We start from the raw sequence: 16,598 nt of genomic DNA on the forward strand, positions 1-16,598 counted from the left end.
TTGTGATGTTGAGCAGCATGACAGAAGGAGAGAGCACTAGTTAGAGGAAGATGTAAATTCACTCATCAGGGCAAGTCCTGATGGGCTGGGAACCCTGAGTGAGGAGGGAACTCATGGATGTCACACTGAGGTCATAAAAATCTTAGGAAGTTCCTGGTGATGGGAAGAGGTTCCTGAAGATATAACAAAAGGAAATATCCAAGACGGTGGATCTGTGATCAGCCATACATTAGTTGATGTGAAGGTAACAGAGCAAATAAGCTTGGAAATACTTTCCAAAATTACGATGGCCAAGAAGATCGCTGGACAGTGCCCCAGGCCAACTTGCTCTAGTCTTTTATCCTGTTCTAAGGTAAGTGATCCCTTTACTGACATCAGTATTGGACACATTCCAATCACTCCATGATCCATCATACTGTGGAGTCGCTGAAATTACCCCCCAGTTTTGACAATATTCTATGTACATTTACTATTTACCCTCTTGTTTCACAAGCTCCCTTCACCACTCATGATGTCCTTTGCTAACCAACTAAACCATCACAACAGACTCTTCTCTTTCCCATCCCCTGCTTCCCATCTTTTCTCAGTTCCCCTGGGCAGAGCATTCTTCTGTCTCCCCAAACTGTAGTGAATTACTTATGCATTTTAGTGTTCTGCAGATCAATACTACATAATGTGATAGTACACATTTATGTGACAATAAAGTATTTTCCACATCTCCATTTTATGATGATTAGGTTTTCTTCTGGGGGAGTTCCTACCTGTCTGAAAGCAGGAAGAGGTGCTATTATCTTTTTTATGCAGCTGCTGGGTATGGTAAAGCAGTGGGCTGGAACAGAGATCAAGTCAAATTAAAGACGGTTTGGTTTATTCTGGCTTTCAGTATTCAAACTGCACTAGGAAAAAAAATTCAATTATAAAACTAATTATATCTTTAATTGCTTAAACAATCAGCCAGCTGATTTTATGGTGCTCTTGATACTGTGCAGGTGCATTTGCAGGTGTTAACTGCAATATGTAAAAGTTACATTTAGTATCCCAACTCGAGCTCAGGAGCACTAGGAGGAAAAAATACCATGGTATTACAGATACACACAAATCCATGGGAAAGTTAGCTAGGCTTTATTAGCAAATACAGTCCCTTTATATATATATATGTGTGTGTGTGTGTGTATGTGTATATACATCTATACACATATCTATATCTACTATTTGCTTTGTCTTCCTGTGAGGGGTATTTAAACTTCTTTACAGTCGTTCTGGTTGTGACATTTTTCCCTTTGGTAAAGTTATTGGTTCAAAATAACAAAATCAATTAGGAAAAAGGCACAACTAATAATGAGTTGAGCCCAATATGTTCAAGTTGCTCATTCACTTAACCCTTTTACCTCTTCCCTATGTTTCATTAACTTTTACACAGAAGAGGAAAATTCAATATTTCTTAAAATTTAAACTGAAATTAATGGCTTTTTAAAATTTCCTTTCTGCGTACAAAACTAAATTAACACTTAAAAGCCCACTAAAATCAGCTTAAATTCACAAAAACATTCTGCCACCCAGCATTCTTTTAATTGAACCTAACTCTTCATTGAAAACTTAACAGCCAGTTTTAAATCTAAAATGCCTTAGCAGTGTTATTTGGAGCAAATCTTTTAAATTTTGACAGGTATATTTTTTCAGAATGTACAATATATCACCTGCAATGGAAGATAGTGATAATTAAACTCAACTATGAGAAACACAGGAAAAGTAGGCCTATGACACTGAGGTTGTTTTATTGTAATAATAAAACCAGAGTTTTGGAGCCTACAAAACAAAGTCCACTCAAAAGGTTACTACTACCTACTGTTCTTAGCCCTTTCTGGGGCAATACCACTGTTCCTTGCTCACAGTCACCAGTTTGATAGTGGTGTAAGCAATTGTTTCAGTTGCAATGAACAAAAAAATGTCTTTACAGGATGCAATTACCAAAACCTGAAAGGGACTGTATTGATTTGCTATTTCTATGCATGCTTTTGCTATAAACTCAAATGTCAGGTACAAACACTGCTAAACTTTCCTGCCCATCTGCTGGACACTGCCAGATGAAAAGGTCTCAAGTAACAGTAGATTAATTGGGCTCTGAAAGAAAACAACCCTCACTTGAAACACACTGAAGCCACTGGAAAAGACTGTGAAAGGACACAGGATTAGAAGAAACCACAGTAATGCCAGAGAAGGGTGTTATGTATCAAATGACTGCCCACAGAGCAAGTGGTCCATAAATTTGGCCTTGAGCTGAGAGTCAGTTTAGAGGTTTTTTTGTTCTTAAAATGGATGGTTATATATTGCTACATGAGCAAACACATCACTATCCACCCCTCTGCCTTTGCAAAAGTAATTCCTTTCCTCACCCACAAACATAAAGTATTTCCTCACAATATCTTGTCTCATCTGCTTCATGACATCATTCCCATATACAAACAGATGTATACAGGAGTCCTCAAAAAAAAAAAAAAAAAAATCCTGATGCTGTAAAAAACATCCCCCATCCTAAATTCTTATCCCATGGAAAGATATTTGATTTCAACCAGAAAAAAAAAAAAAAAAAAAATCCTGATGCTGTAAAAAACATCCCCCATCCTAAATTCTTATCCCATGGAAAGATATTTGATTTCAACCAGACTCTGCAGGCACCCCTGTAGCAGCAGATTCCAAGACACCAGACAGACTCACTGCCATGCAGTGATGTTTGCTGTCTTGTGAGCACATCATAAATTAGCTCACTTGCACAAATTATGTTGAGCTGCAACATGGTGTCAGTAAAGCTATGGCAGGATTAGTTTCAATCATGATTGGACAAAAGATTTAAATATGCTAAATTTACTTGCAAATTCAGTAGCTTCAAAAATCTAATCTGGACACCGTTTAAAATGCTATTTTTGCCGAATGAGAGAAAAAGTGGCTTCACTGGAAAACGTTCTGTAGTCAGTCAAGGCTGTTTAGTAGTAGTTTGAAACTGTCTGAAATGTCAGAAATATTGTGAAGTCAACTTACAAAGCATCAGGAAGCATTTAGTCTGTATTTTTTCCACTGAACTAATTTTGCAGCACAGGAAATGCTGATTTGTTGTTTTCAAATAATTTGGTGTTCTCCACTTGTACATTCCACTTCTCTTATAAATTCACATTTTTAATAATTCTTTTACTGAAACAGAGAGAAGTTTTGATATGCTTCACTATGGCATTTGCAGGAGTCAAATGATACAAACACTGCTAGCAAGCCATTGCAGTACCATTGGCAGGGATTTATCCTCTCTTCCTATAACACTCTAGTTAAAAAAATCACAGCATTTTCAATTCAAATTTGCTTCCTCTCCCCAACAATAAAAAACTACAGGCAGCTAAGTAGAAGACAAAATGATATCTGATATACAATACAGAGGTTCACTCATTCAAACCTGTGAGCCTAAATTATCTTGATGTCCAACTAACTCTCTCAGTTTAAAATACTTGTAACACCAACTGAAAGCCAGACAGCAGGAAAAACTAAAAACCATAAATCCAGAAAAACCTCAGAGTATATAATTTGGAACTTACATAAAAATTTAGTTGCTGTATTATATCCTGCAAAATCTGAAGAGGCAGATCATGGATTCAGACACCTTTTGAACTATTAGTGATACATGTATTATAGAAAACCTGCTGAAATTATTACTTACTGTCCTCACTACTCAAAAGCCAGCATTTTCCAAAGATTTACCTCTCTATTGCATTAGCACAGATTTTTCTTCATGCAGAAAAAAAACACAGTATATCAGACAGAGCACTGTAGTTGGTATGATAAAGTGTGTGATTTTTTTATGGCAATCACTAAAATTATGTCATAAGTACAAAATAAAATGATCAAGAGTACATGTAAACATATATATACTCTCACCAAAATTATAATATGGAACTTTAGCTTTTCTTTTTCGCCAGCTTCAGTCTGTCCTTAAGGAAAATAAAAGAGCAATATCTAGACACCTGAATGTAGACACTCACTTTACATCAAATTATCTTCACAATGCATTTATCTGATGTTATTAGCTGAAAACAAACATGCATTTTGAAAAAAAAAATAAATATATATATATATTCCCAGAATCACTTCCACAGCTGCAAAGGCAAGCACAGAAAATATATTCTTGTCACTCTGTTTTGTTCTTTAAAAGAACAGACAAACCAGGGCTGAGGACATCTTGTAAAAAGTCATGATGATTTATAACAAAACATTTTAGAACATATGTTGCATATGCATGGTTAAAACCATGACACAACGTGCTATTTTCCAGCTCACTTCTGCTCAGCTTGTTACTTCAGAGGAGTAAAATATCATGAAGTAAAGGACAGTAAGGACAAACTCAGATTATTAGGCAGGACACATCTAAGCATACAGAATCACAGGGCTGACTAAAAATAAAGTAGGCACACATTTCCATCACAGCACGTACCTCTTTACCCACACCCCAAGCAGTGGCAGTAGTTCCCTGTGTTTGCTGTGGAAGAACTGGCTAAGCTCCATTTAAGAATGACACAAGACTAGAAATAAATGACATGGGGTTTTTAGGATACATATTTGGTGGTTAACTTTGGTTGAACAGAGTGTGGTGGGTAAACCTTGGCCAGGTTCCAGACACCTACCCAGCTGTGCTTTCATTCCCCCTCCTCAACAGAATAGGGGGGGAAAAAAGATGGAAAAAAATCACTGATCACAGTAAATACAGAGAGATCACATCAATTATCATCAATGCTGAGTGTCAGCAATTGCCAATTAAAACATATTGGATAGTGAAAAACAGAACCAAAAAAACAAGAATAGCATCTCTGCATTGCCCTTTTCCAGGCTCAGTTTCACTTCCCTTCCTGTCCATCATTCTTGTCCTCTCTCAAATATGTTTTCAGAGGCATCACTGACTTCGCTGATGGCCTCAGCTGTGGCCTGCAGTGGATCAACACTTCAGAAATTCCTTCCTTTCCTTTTCCCTTCCTATGAAATCAAACCTTATTAGCAATGTTTGAAGAATGCTTGTGTCAATTCCTCTGTCTAAATAATGTTCACTAGTCACAATTATAGGGAACCAAGCATTTTCCCTGTGTTACTGATTTTTTCACCCGAATTCCTGTAATGTGGTTCACATGACAAGCTGTTAAAATGACTCAAAGCAGGGACTATTACAAAACATACCCTTTTTTCATACTGCATAACCTCTGCATAACAATTCTCTAAAATAACATTACACTTGAAACTCCAGCTGATACCGTAAGATTGTATTTTACAGCTGTTATATTTCAGCAGTTTTAAGCTCACAGAATTTTCTATGATGCCATCTGAATTCTTCATGAAATATTTTCCATTCCCCCACTGCACAGATCAGGATTTTATTACAAGGCACCTTATCTCATGGCCAGGGTTCTTAATGCTTATCACAATGCCACTTTTCTATTTACATACCAGGATTGACAAATAGATTCTATCCATATTTTTGTTTACTGAGCCATTTCTTGTGTGGAAACAAATTTGATTTAAAACAGCTCTGAAGTCTAGTGATGGAGAAATCTAATATGTGTCTGCCATACAAAGGTGGGTGAAAGGAGTGCAGCAGTCAAAAAGACAAAATGGAAACAGAAAAGTAGATGGGGAAGTCACTCAAGTTTTACACTGTTCTTCTAAACTTTATTTTCAGGATAATTTTTTGCCACGTATGCCTCTTATCTCAGGCTTCTTAATCCCATGTGTTTAATTCCTTGAGTTTCACCCCCTGGATCTATTTAATTTCAAAAGCAGGAACACAGAAGAAAGATTTCTAAAAATGAAGGACACTAGTCTTTGGCAATCAGAATCGCGAAAACAGAACTGATGCTCACAAAGGCTCATACAATTGTTTCAGGACTGAGATGACACAGGAATGGAAGAGTCTTAAGAACAGAAGAATTAAATTATAAAACAGAGCTGGAGAAACTTTTATATAAGTGCTGTTCACTTCCCCTTGTCATCATCACTTTTTTCCCTTTGTTAAACAGAGATCAATAAAATCATCCCACTCATAGGTAGCTGGCATCTCAAACCCATCCTCAAGCTATTTCTATACATTCAAAATAATTGATATGCAGTAGTGTAGCATTTAATCTTCATGAAACAGAAAATTTGAGCTGAAATCTCATGAGAACTTCAAAATTTTCTCTGAATTATTAAATAAATCCCATTTTAAAATGCTGCCAACTTTAAGAAAAGATCTGTAAATTATATAATTTCCTGAAGACCTTTTTTCTAGGAAAAAACTGAAGCATTCCAGTGCTCTGATAACACAGAGAAATTTGTTTTCGGAACGTGAAAAACATAGGCAGCAGCATGAAAATACAGGTTTTCTACCTTTTATTCACTGAATATAGTGAATACAGCTTTGGATCACTCATTTTACAAGGAATTTCCCAGTAAAAAGGGAGAATGGTGGTAGGAGCAGTCCCTGAGATTGTGATAGTAACGGTTCTGCTGGCAAAGTGTGAAGTGCAGATGGTGTCAAAGATATGCCAATAACTTAAGCAGGAGCTTCCAATAAAATCTCTTGTCGTGTATATTATACTCAGTGAATCAAAGCGAAAGGGGCAACCCAGGCTCTTTGGCTCTTTTATTGCACACTTAGGCAGTTTAACTACAGTGTATGCAAGTGCATCCCTCAGGGAAAAGGCTGGGCTCCAGATGTGTTTGTGTTTGTCCCAGGCATAAGCTATCTCTAACCAAGTTGGTTCAGAGTCTCCAGAGAAGAAAAACCATCATCAGAAACACGGAAATTATTTCCATCTGATCTACCTTCCAGTGACAGAACCATAAAAAAGAGTTTCCTCAAGTATTCCTTTGAGCTCTTTCCAGCTCATCACTGCATTCAATGATCAAAATATAAACGATTTTAGAACGTGTTCTCCTCTTGCTTATGAACATTGCTCAAAGACTTAAGACCACAGACAAGCCATGCTAAGGCTTCTACTTCACCACCGATGTACTTACAACACCATTCTCCACATAATTAAGCTTCTTTTCCCCAAACTGGAGATTGGAATGCACACTGCCAATGAGATCTTTTACTGACAGAAAACCAACACATAAGGTTTAGACACTGAAGTGGCATCTTCATGTTAGGATATCTGTTTTAATTAGCTTTACTTTTCATGTAGGGTAAATAAAACATTAAGGAGTCAGCCAGACAGATACACGACAAACTGTTGTTCAAATAGCTCCATGAAATGAGCAAGAATAAAGCTTGAAGAGTGTTATATTTACCTCTGTAGCTCCCAGGGCACTTTTAAGAACACTGGGTCAGGTACACTGAGACATTGAGAAAATGTGCAATTTCTTTCCCACTGAGCTGTCAAGGCATTCATGCTGTGAACAGCTAACACCCCTCTTTGACAACCAGGCAAATATTTCTATTTTCTGCCATTCTAGTCATGAAGTATCTCAGCATTGCCTCAGTTGATTTAGTGCCAATTCAAGTCAGACTTTAGATGTCTGAGCTAGTAACCAGACAAAATATTCTTGATGAAGCCTTGTCACAAACTCATAGACTGCTGTTTAATACATTTCCAAATAGTTAGATAGTAAAAAAACTGTAAAAGCTGAAAATGCTGCAGAGGAGCAGAACACACATTCACTGAACTGCCAGACTGGAGATTTAAGTAGCACATACAAGTCAAATATGCTGCTGCTTCTATTCATTGTTAGCATTGCTTCAAAGAAAATAAACAACAAAACAACCAATAAAGTTATGTAAGACTATGTCATTCCTTGAAATCAATTCTCTATTTCCTATCCTTTGAAAATACACGTACCTAGAGAAGCATAATTGATAACCAAGCCTATCCAGGCAGAACTGAGGCAAAGCTAAATGAACACATCCTACCCAAGTGATAATTGCACATAGATACTATAAACATTATTCTTTTTCCTCAAAACTTTTCAAATACAAATGTCTGTTTTCACACTGCGCTTGCACCTATTGACCAGAAGTTTCCATTAACAATACCATAAAAGTGGAAGACACAATGAAGGGAATATATCTTTTGGTGGGGACAGATCCCATGAAACCTGCTCAGAAACCACTGGATCAGGACTTCACAGCCTTTTTTTTTCATGGGATAAGAATAAGCAGTCAGTAATAATGGTTCAGTGTGTGAATACTCAAATAAAAAAAGCAATAAAATAAATTATTTAGAGTGCAGACTTTGTGCCAAGAGCTCAAAGCACTTTTGAGACTGGATTCCATCCTCTAAGGCATGCTGCATTACATGCTCTCTTACTCAGAGCTTCTATTTCAGGCAGGATTTGGCTTAGTGTTTTAACTTCCATACTTAAAATCTACAGAGAACGAAAATGTCCATTAACTGAATATGCCTTGAACAGTACTTACCAATACTGGCATAGCCGGGTGTTGATGGATCTCCTCCGCTGTTCAAGGAAACCATAAAAGCTTTATCAGCAAGATCTGTGGTCTTTGGTAAGTCACAAGGGTCAGCGTAAAGAAGAACACCACCAAAGCCTGCATCTTCCAGCAGGGAAAGCTGGGGGAGGAAACCAACACAGGTGACTATTAACAACAGTAGTGCCAGAACACATTAGGATTTATTTTAATTAATGTTGAGATAGAGGCTTTATCATGCATCAAGCTCTCACCACACAATGCTCTGTACAAACAAATTAAAGACAGGTGCAGTGCCACAGCATTTGTAGCATAGAACCAGCAGCTATGAAAAGACAAAATCAACCCCCCCGAAAACTATTTGAAGTCATGTTTCCCAACTCATGCCAAGAGCTTCTTTCAAAGCCTAATGACAAAAAAAAAAAAATCTTACTTTTACATGGTATGTAGCATCCAGAGGAAACACAGTGCTAAGACTGACTATAGTTGCATCTGAGATTTGAAACTGCTGCATTTTCACCTCTTATTTTGGCAGAGAAGGGTGGTGTGTTGGAGATTTCCTTCAGAGGATGTACTGGCCATGATGCAGTCACATACACAAAGAGATACGACTGGAGTCACTTTTCTCCCTGCTCACTGGACACTTGCTCGGCTTACAACCCAACAGATTTTCATGTGATATATAAATACCACCTTGAAAATACCACCTTTGAAACTAATCTCACTAAAACATCTTGAGTTGATCTTCCATATATGTAAGACACTTTTGCTTAGTTTACCTCCTCAAGGACATGTGCATAGCACATGCTGGATGTTCGTATACACTGGCACGGGATTTCTGGACACAGTCTTCACTTAAGACAGAAAATACAAGGAGTTTACAGATTATTAAAAAAATAAAATAAAATTAAAAAACCCAGTCTATCTTATACAACCTTGGAGTTTGCCTCCTGTCAGACAAACATCTTTTATTCTGTCTCATTAGACCATTGAAGCTTGAATTGGAACTTCTAATTAGCCTTTCCAAAAATCTATAGATCTGGGGCAGCAAATCAGGCAAACTTCCCCAAAGTCAAGGACAAAAGCATCCAAGTACCATAACTTCTAGCAGCCTTTTTGACTGAAAAACCTCAGGTTTTCCCTTTCAAAAATAACAGAAAAATAACGGGATTTTATTCCAAATCATATGAAATCAAACTGTAATGTGGCAAATACTCCCATGAAACGAGATGACCTTTCTGTATAATGCTCTGCATATTTGGAATTGACTGAAGACTACTACAGTGATACAAAGCTATATTAATTTCCCAGACAGAAGTAATTCGGATTTAATTTAAGGATTATCTTACTATTCACTATGCTGCTCTACTCATGACTTTCCAAATGGCTCCAAGTGCTCTGAGCAATGACTGCAGGTATGTGGTGTTTCTGAACTACACAACTCTGATTCCACAGGAACCCGAGAACTTGTTATTACACCTCTGGTTCTTAGTTCCATTGTCCTTCTCCTATATTTTAGACCCTTCATTGTTTCCCGTGTGAGTATATATATATAATTTTCAATTTATTTCCTAGCTGCTGATATTAAAGACTGTTTATGCAGAGTTCTTTGTGGCTTTACAAGTATGTAAATTACATGAATATATGGCATTCAGTTGAAGCCTCATAAGCATTTGGTGTTTAGTTCTGCTTTTCTCAACAGCTAAGACAGAAAAAAAAATAAAAATAGCAGCCTACTATTTGCCATATTATAAAAATAGCAACCTACTATTTGCCATTTCTATAAGTAAACATATTTAATATTGTGATTTGGAAAGATTTTGACACTCGTCTGAATTCAGATAAACAGAAGCAACTGAACCTGTGAATCAATTAATCTCACATATCTTGTTCAAACAAGCAATCCATGGATGAAAAGGCATTCTTTGAGAGAACTCTATTCAGATGAACAGGAGTGTGAGAGTGAGAGAATGGGACTAGTACAGATGCTTAAAAGTAAAAAGGGTTAAAAAGGTATTACAGACCTTAAATGTAATGAGGGAATAGAGATTTCCAAAATGGTAGGTTCATTAATTATTGTATTGTTCTGTTTCCAATTCATGTCCATGTTCATATATTCAGCCAGGATTTGACTGCACAAAAAAGGGATGGAAAAACTATGGGAGAAGCGGGGAGATTTAAAATAACAATTGCCTTTTCCTGCATTCATATCCATTATCTTTTTATTAATCCCTAGTTTATTTAGTAGCACATAAGACAGGAAACAGAGATGCTTTCTTTCTTTTTTTTTTTTTTTAAAGAGAGCTTTAAAAACTTTGTACTTTACAAAAATCACTATTAAACTCCTACACGTCTGTTATTCACAAAGTGACTGCCATGGCCACAGTCTCTAATAGAGAGATGTGTTGCACATGTGAAATTACAAAACAGATTTCAGATTTCAGCTTTAATTGCTGCTTTTTAACTTTACAACAGTGACAGCACAACTATACCAACAATAAATAGGTATTGTCGATTCCATTTTCATCTTAAATAAGTCAACAATTTACCAGCCATAAACTGACCCAGCACAAAGAATCCAAGGAGGTATTGCATTTTTTTTTTTTTTACATGGAAAAGGTTGTAGACTAATTCCTTCAGGTAAACCAGTGCACATCTATTCAAATCAATGGATTATCTTATATTGCAAAACCATCCAACAGTAAAATCTGCTCCTCATGGTTTTGGGTGTACGCCTCCTCCATCTCTCAAAACCACAAACATCTCAGAATAAAACAGAAAATGCAGAACCCTTGAAAAGAGATGCTGGTGCCCACTGTTAACCCTTTAGTTATTTATAGCTGCTTAAATCCTCAGTTTTTAGAGTAACTTAAAAAAATGTGTTTCAATCTAGTATATTAAGTCAGCCCATAAAACATTCTGGACTCAGTTTGATCTAATATGAGATGCTTTATCAAAGGCTGTGTCGTGTAACTGGGGACAGATTAGCCTTGTAAACTCTATACACCATAAGGCACCATTAAATTGCCTTTTAAAGATGATATGGTTGAAGTAGTGGAAAGATGGATTGCCACAGTCTAGAGAACTTGGTTTGGCTCTAATGAGAAAACCCAAAGCTACTTCTCCATTTTAACTGCACCATCTCTGAAATGTAGCAGAGGAAACATTTACCTTTTGCACTGACGCACAGGTAACAGAGATCAGGTCTGTACATTTGAGACAAGCTTTACTGTTGAACTTTGGCCACGAACCTACTTCAGGGATTGGGTCAAAAGTAAGCAAATTGAGCACAACTCTTTGATGAGGGATAAAAAAAAAAAAAAGGCAACAAGAAACAGGGGGCTGCTACCTTTCACAGCTGGTTTTAATGAGTTTTATCTCACCTGAGGCTAATGCGTACCTGCAGGAACACTTCATTATTGTTGATCTGAACACAGGAACAAACCTACCAAAGAGAACAGACTACAGCCTCCCTGTGAATCTCCAGCATAATCTGTAAGAGCTGTCCTTAAATCAAGGGGATAAACAGGGAAGCAATGCAGCAGGTACTGGCCTCCAGCTGTATTTGTTATCTTTCACCTAACAGCAAAGTCTATCTCTCTGAAGATCTTTTCCCCTCATCTCCTCTTCTCAGCTGAGACTATCCTTGCACCTTCCAAGCAAGCGATCAGGTAAATCAGGCTCCATTATTTTTCAGAGAGTACATTGGACTGGTTACCTGCTAAGCACAGAGCCTCAAGAAAGATTAAAAACATGTACATTGAGGCATGTAGCTGTTTAAGCAGCACCCTCACTTTCAAGCTGAAAATAAAGGATGAGTGGATCTGCACTACTTGGATGTTCTGCTCACGGGAGCCACATCTGGGGTTGAGTTTAAGCTGTCATTTCACAGGCAGAGAGTGGAAAAGCACATCACACTTCAGTCTCACCTGGGTTACAGCAAGTGAGAGTGCAGAGATAGCTAAGAAAGGGCTTCCTACACTATTCTCTCATTGCATCTGAGCAGCTGAATTGAGTCCCTTTAGTCGATTCCCAGCAATAGTTCTGTTTACAAATAATTTAGGAAGTGGTAATACATGATCAACTGGGCATCACAACATAGTATATTCCTAAAAGTGATGGTTAACAATGCTTATGAACACAGCAGACAAAAAAAAGAGAAAAGATTATGCAGGTAACTGTCAGCCTACCAACTACATCTAAAAAATAACATCTCATTATTACCAATTCTTCCCACTATATTTGCAAGTGAGAACCTTCTTGTGCCACTGCAGAGACAGTTCTCCATCTCATGGTGTTCAATATGCAGACAACCATAGTATCAGCAGTTCAGTTTGATGGCTATGACTTGTAAGTTATAATACCAGCCCTATTATTGACAAATATTGCCTCTGTAAGTAAGATTTCTTTAGTTCACTTTCTATGCTTTTTTTTCTTTCCATTTATATGTGTCGGTCCACAGTAATGACTGAACCACTGATTAGTTGGCACAGAAGACTTATTTCATAGAACAAGTATCTCAATATATTCCCTGCAAGTTTAGCAAAAATGGGATATTGAGTAGACAAGAGGCAGATCCTGTTAATACACCTCACTGAGAAGGCATTAATTAAAAGCAGAGAGCCTACCCCTTAATGGAAGGGAGTTAAAAATACAGAAGAAATCAAAAGACAGAGAGTAACAATGTAAAAGGATACAGAAACTTGGGCCACAAAATCCAACCTCAAGAAACTAAGCTGTGAAAAACCTCTTCACTAACCCATGGAGCAACCTGTTCTTTTATTGACTGATACATTATGTAAGATAAAGCAGGTTCAGGGGAGGACACATTGGTTTACAATTCTATATAGTCTGTAACTTTGCCATCCTTACCCAAAACAAGCAGCACCAACAGTGTGTCTGGAAAACTTGATTTAAAATACAGCAACTTTCAAACCCATTTCCCCACTTGTGTATACACTGATGAGAGATTTTCAGCATTTGATAAATCAAATTCTAGCGCTGGGAAAAAAAATGAGCCGTATCTCTCCACTTTACTAGATGTTCTCTACTGTTCCTATGCTCAATACAAATCCAGTGACATTTTCTTATTAGATCTAATTCTGCTTTCAACTCTATTACATATGTCTTCAGACTTTTGATTCTTACATACAGCTAAAATGTATCAGTAAATAAAACAATATAAACTAGCTGCACAATGGTATTTAAGAGTTCTCTTTTACCTCATTATCCCATATTGTCAATGCTATGTTTGCATATTTTAAAAGTCTACATTTCAAAAAGACCTTTAGCACACCATGCTGCGTTCACTCAAAAGCATCTGAAAAATGTAGTTCTCATCTTCAGAAGGTATTTACATGCATGGATTTCACATTATTGAACGTGTGTATCCTGACTGTATCCTCACTCCTGTACACAGGTAATTATATTAATACATAACATTAGGCTATTCATTGAAACTACTCACAGGTTTTTGAAGGCCTTTCTATACAAAAAATATGTCTGTGTCTGGTAAATAAAGAGATGAAAGATGCTTTAGCTACAAGCACTTACAGAACGCTTAAGAATGGAAATTTTTTTAAACCTTAATAGGGCAGTTTGCATTCCTTAAATCTCTTTAAAGCTGCACACAAAGTAGCAAAAATTATATTTTACACAAAGACTGTGTAATGGTAAATGAAATCGCAGTTCATTAGACAATAAAGGCCTTTAAGTGTCAGCTACTGACAGTGCAACAAAAATAATATGGGATCATGTCATTATTCTACCATATAACCTATTCTATATAACTTTAGGCCAAAAGTCTTCCTAAAGGCAGATTCACAACTGTACTGTTTATTACAAAACTTTATTACAAAATTACTGTTTGTTACAATACTAACATAGTAAAACATGGATGTAAAACATGGACATAACACATTCACAAATAAAAAATTATTTCGCAATTATATGTTGATTGTCTGTACATAACTGTCATCTCCTTTGCTCTGCCCCTTCCAGGTAATCCACAAAAATTTGTATGCAGAATTTTATATTCAAAGTAGTTTAAAGAAAAAAAACTAATTATCAAAACAAATGATACAATATACACAATGGTATGTCAGAGGAAGAAAGAAAACATCTCAAAAATACGTGAAAAAATACATATATGTATTTATTATATTTTTAAAATAAATATCTTCATAAAAATTGCAGAAGCTGTATCTCCTATAGTCATTACACTGCAGCACAATATCAGCAGTAATTAAACAACAATAATCAGTTTTTAATTGCTCCATTTTTTTCAATTCATTGTGCAATGTGCAAAAGACGTGGTTCATTAATCTGAGACACAGCTTTACTAGCTGGACAGGTTAACAGTTATTAACTGCTCTTTTCTACTGAAGTTCCAATTAAAATCATAGTGCTCTGAAAGGATCTCCCATCTCTTTTTATTAATTTGCAGCATGTAAAATTACCAAGCCAGGGGAAAGTTACATTTAAACTGTTGGAAGATCTCACTGACAGAACATCTTTATTACTGTAACAGATTGTTTGGGTAGAAAACTAAGACATAGGATGCTGCAGGTATAATTAGATGCCACTGTCCTCTCAATTACCTGCTACAATACAGAGCACTTGGAAGATGCAGCAGTAACACAAACAAAACTCAAAGTGAAAAAACCCCATCGATATACACCTATCTTCATTTATATACCACTCTCCCAAATTGTATATTTTTTAAGAAGTAAGGTAGCAAAGGTCCACTTTGGTTTCAATTTGATTTTTTTAATTCTGTACTTAACGTTTAATCACGCTCCTACATTTCCGATCACACAGATCTAGGGACAGTGTTCAAAGGAATTCTGTGGCAAAACTCTGTCTGAAGAGGTTTGGGCTTTTGCTGATGAATCCTCAAGGGGCTGTGTTAAGGTTGTAAAAGAGATGGAGGACACAGCCTATTTAATGGCTGCTACATGGGAATGATGAAAAGAAATACATCTTTCCAGCTCAAACACTGTCCTTGTCTAAGGAGTGACACTATTGTTATATTGAACAAACAGGACTGGGAAAAGGATTAAGCTGCATAAAACTTCAAAAAGCTATAAATGCATACATGGTGATATCATAAATGACAGGCTATTGCCTTAAAGGTCTTAGAAGGTGAAAAACATACTGCAATGGAATTTAACAAACTATTCTTGGCATCCAGTGACATATATAGGAACAATACAAAACTAAATACTTTCTCTGCATCATGGCAAGACCTTAAGGCTTTGATGTAGTTACTATTAGAGCAATGAGAACATGAAGTGCATTTATTTGTGGAAAGAATCTGATGTGCATATTTAAGATTTTTAAGACATTTTTGTTAATCACTCTCCAAACTAAAACAGTCTTTCACAATTTTAAATTTTCAGAATTTTGACCTTTTGATATCTAAAAAATTATTTATAAGGAAAATTCCCCTTTTGTATTTCTTGGATGCCCTATGGAATGCAGGAAAAAAAGCAGCAGGGAAAGGTAAGAAACTTTAAGCACAACAAAACTGATTCAGGAAGGTTCATGAATATCAGCTTTTAGAAGTAAAAGAAGTTGTTTTTCCTTAGTGCAACTATTTTAAGAAGAAACCACTGGAGGGAAGTAGGGTAGGTTCCAACAGTCCTAGCCCATCAATTTGGAGCACTAATAAATGTCCATACTAGTTCAATCCCTTACTGCACTATATGTGGCCATGCGGAGTCCTTGGAACACTTCAGCCCCACTACAAGTGCTCTTGCAGGAGCTGCAGCAACTGAGCTGTCATACAACAAAATGTGCATCCTCAGCCTTCCCACAGACATCTCTCATATACCAGTTATCCATTACCACAGGTAGCGCTGACCCTCTTCATTCTGAGGTAAACTAACAATTAAACCCCCCCAAACACAATCACAACACATTCTAACGTGTCCCACATGTTCTAATGTTGTGCTGAGGGAGCTGGGTCTGTTCAGCCTCAGGAAGAAAGGACTGAGAGGGGACCTGTCAATGTCTATAAATATCTGAAGGGAGGGTGTCAGAGGATGGACAAGGCTCTGCTCCACGGGACCAGAAATAGGACAAGAGGCAACAGGCAAAAACAGATGCACAGGAAATTCCACCTGAATATGAGGAAGAACTTCTTTCCTGTGCAGTGACCATGCAC

The 16,598-nt window shown here is 36.9% G+C and overlaps 1 protein-coding gene across 8 annotated transcripts in view; it reads right to left on the reverse strand.

Moving 5' to 3' along the window:
• The window catches only part of NAALADL2 (N-acetylated alpha-linked acidic dipeptidase-like 2), a 469,384-nt gene that overhangs the window by 143,708 nt on the left and 309,078 nt on the right, over positions 1-16,598 (reverse strand). For all 8 annotated transcript variants that reach the window (XM_017827775.1, XM_017827774.1, XM_017827776.1 and 5 more), the window contains one exon: positions 8,423-8,573. In XM_017827775.1, the coding sequence (XP_017683264.1) occupies positions 8,423-8,573 (151 nt within the window). The remainder of the gene's footprint in view (positions 1-8,422; positions 8,574-16,598) is intronic.

The sequence above is a fragment of the Lepidothrix coronata genome, unplaced genomic scaffold (genome assembly GCF_001604755.1).
Source record: "Lepidothrix coronata isolate B3197 unplaced genomic scaffold, Lepidothrix_coronata-1.0 Scaffold142, whole genome shotgun sequence".
NCBI classification, from domain to species: Eukaryota; Metazoa; Chordata; class Aves; order Passeriformes; family Pipridae; genus Lepidothrix; species Lepidothrix coronata.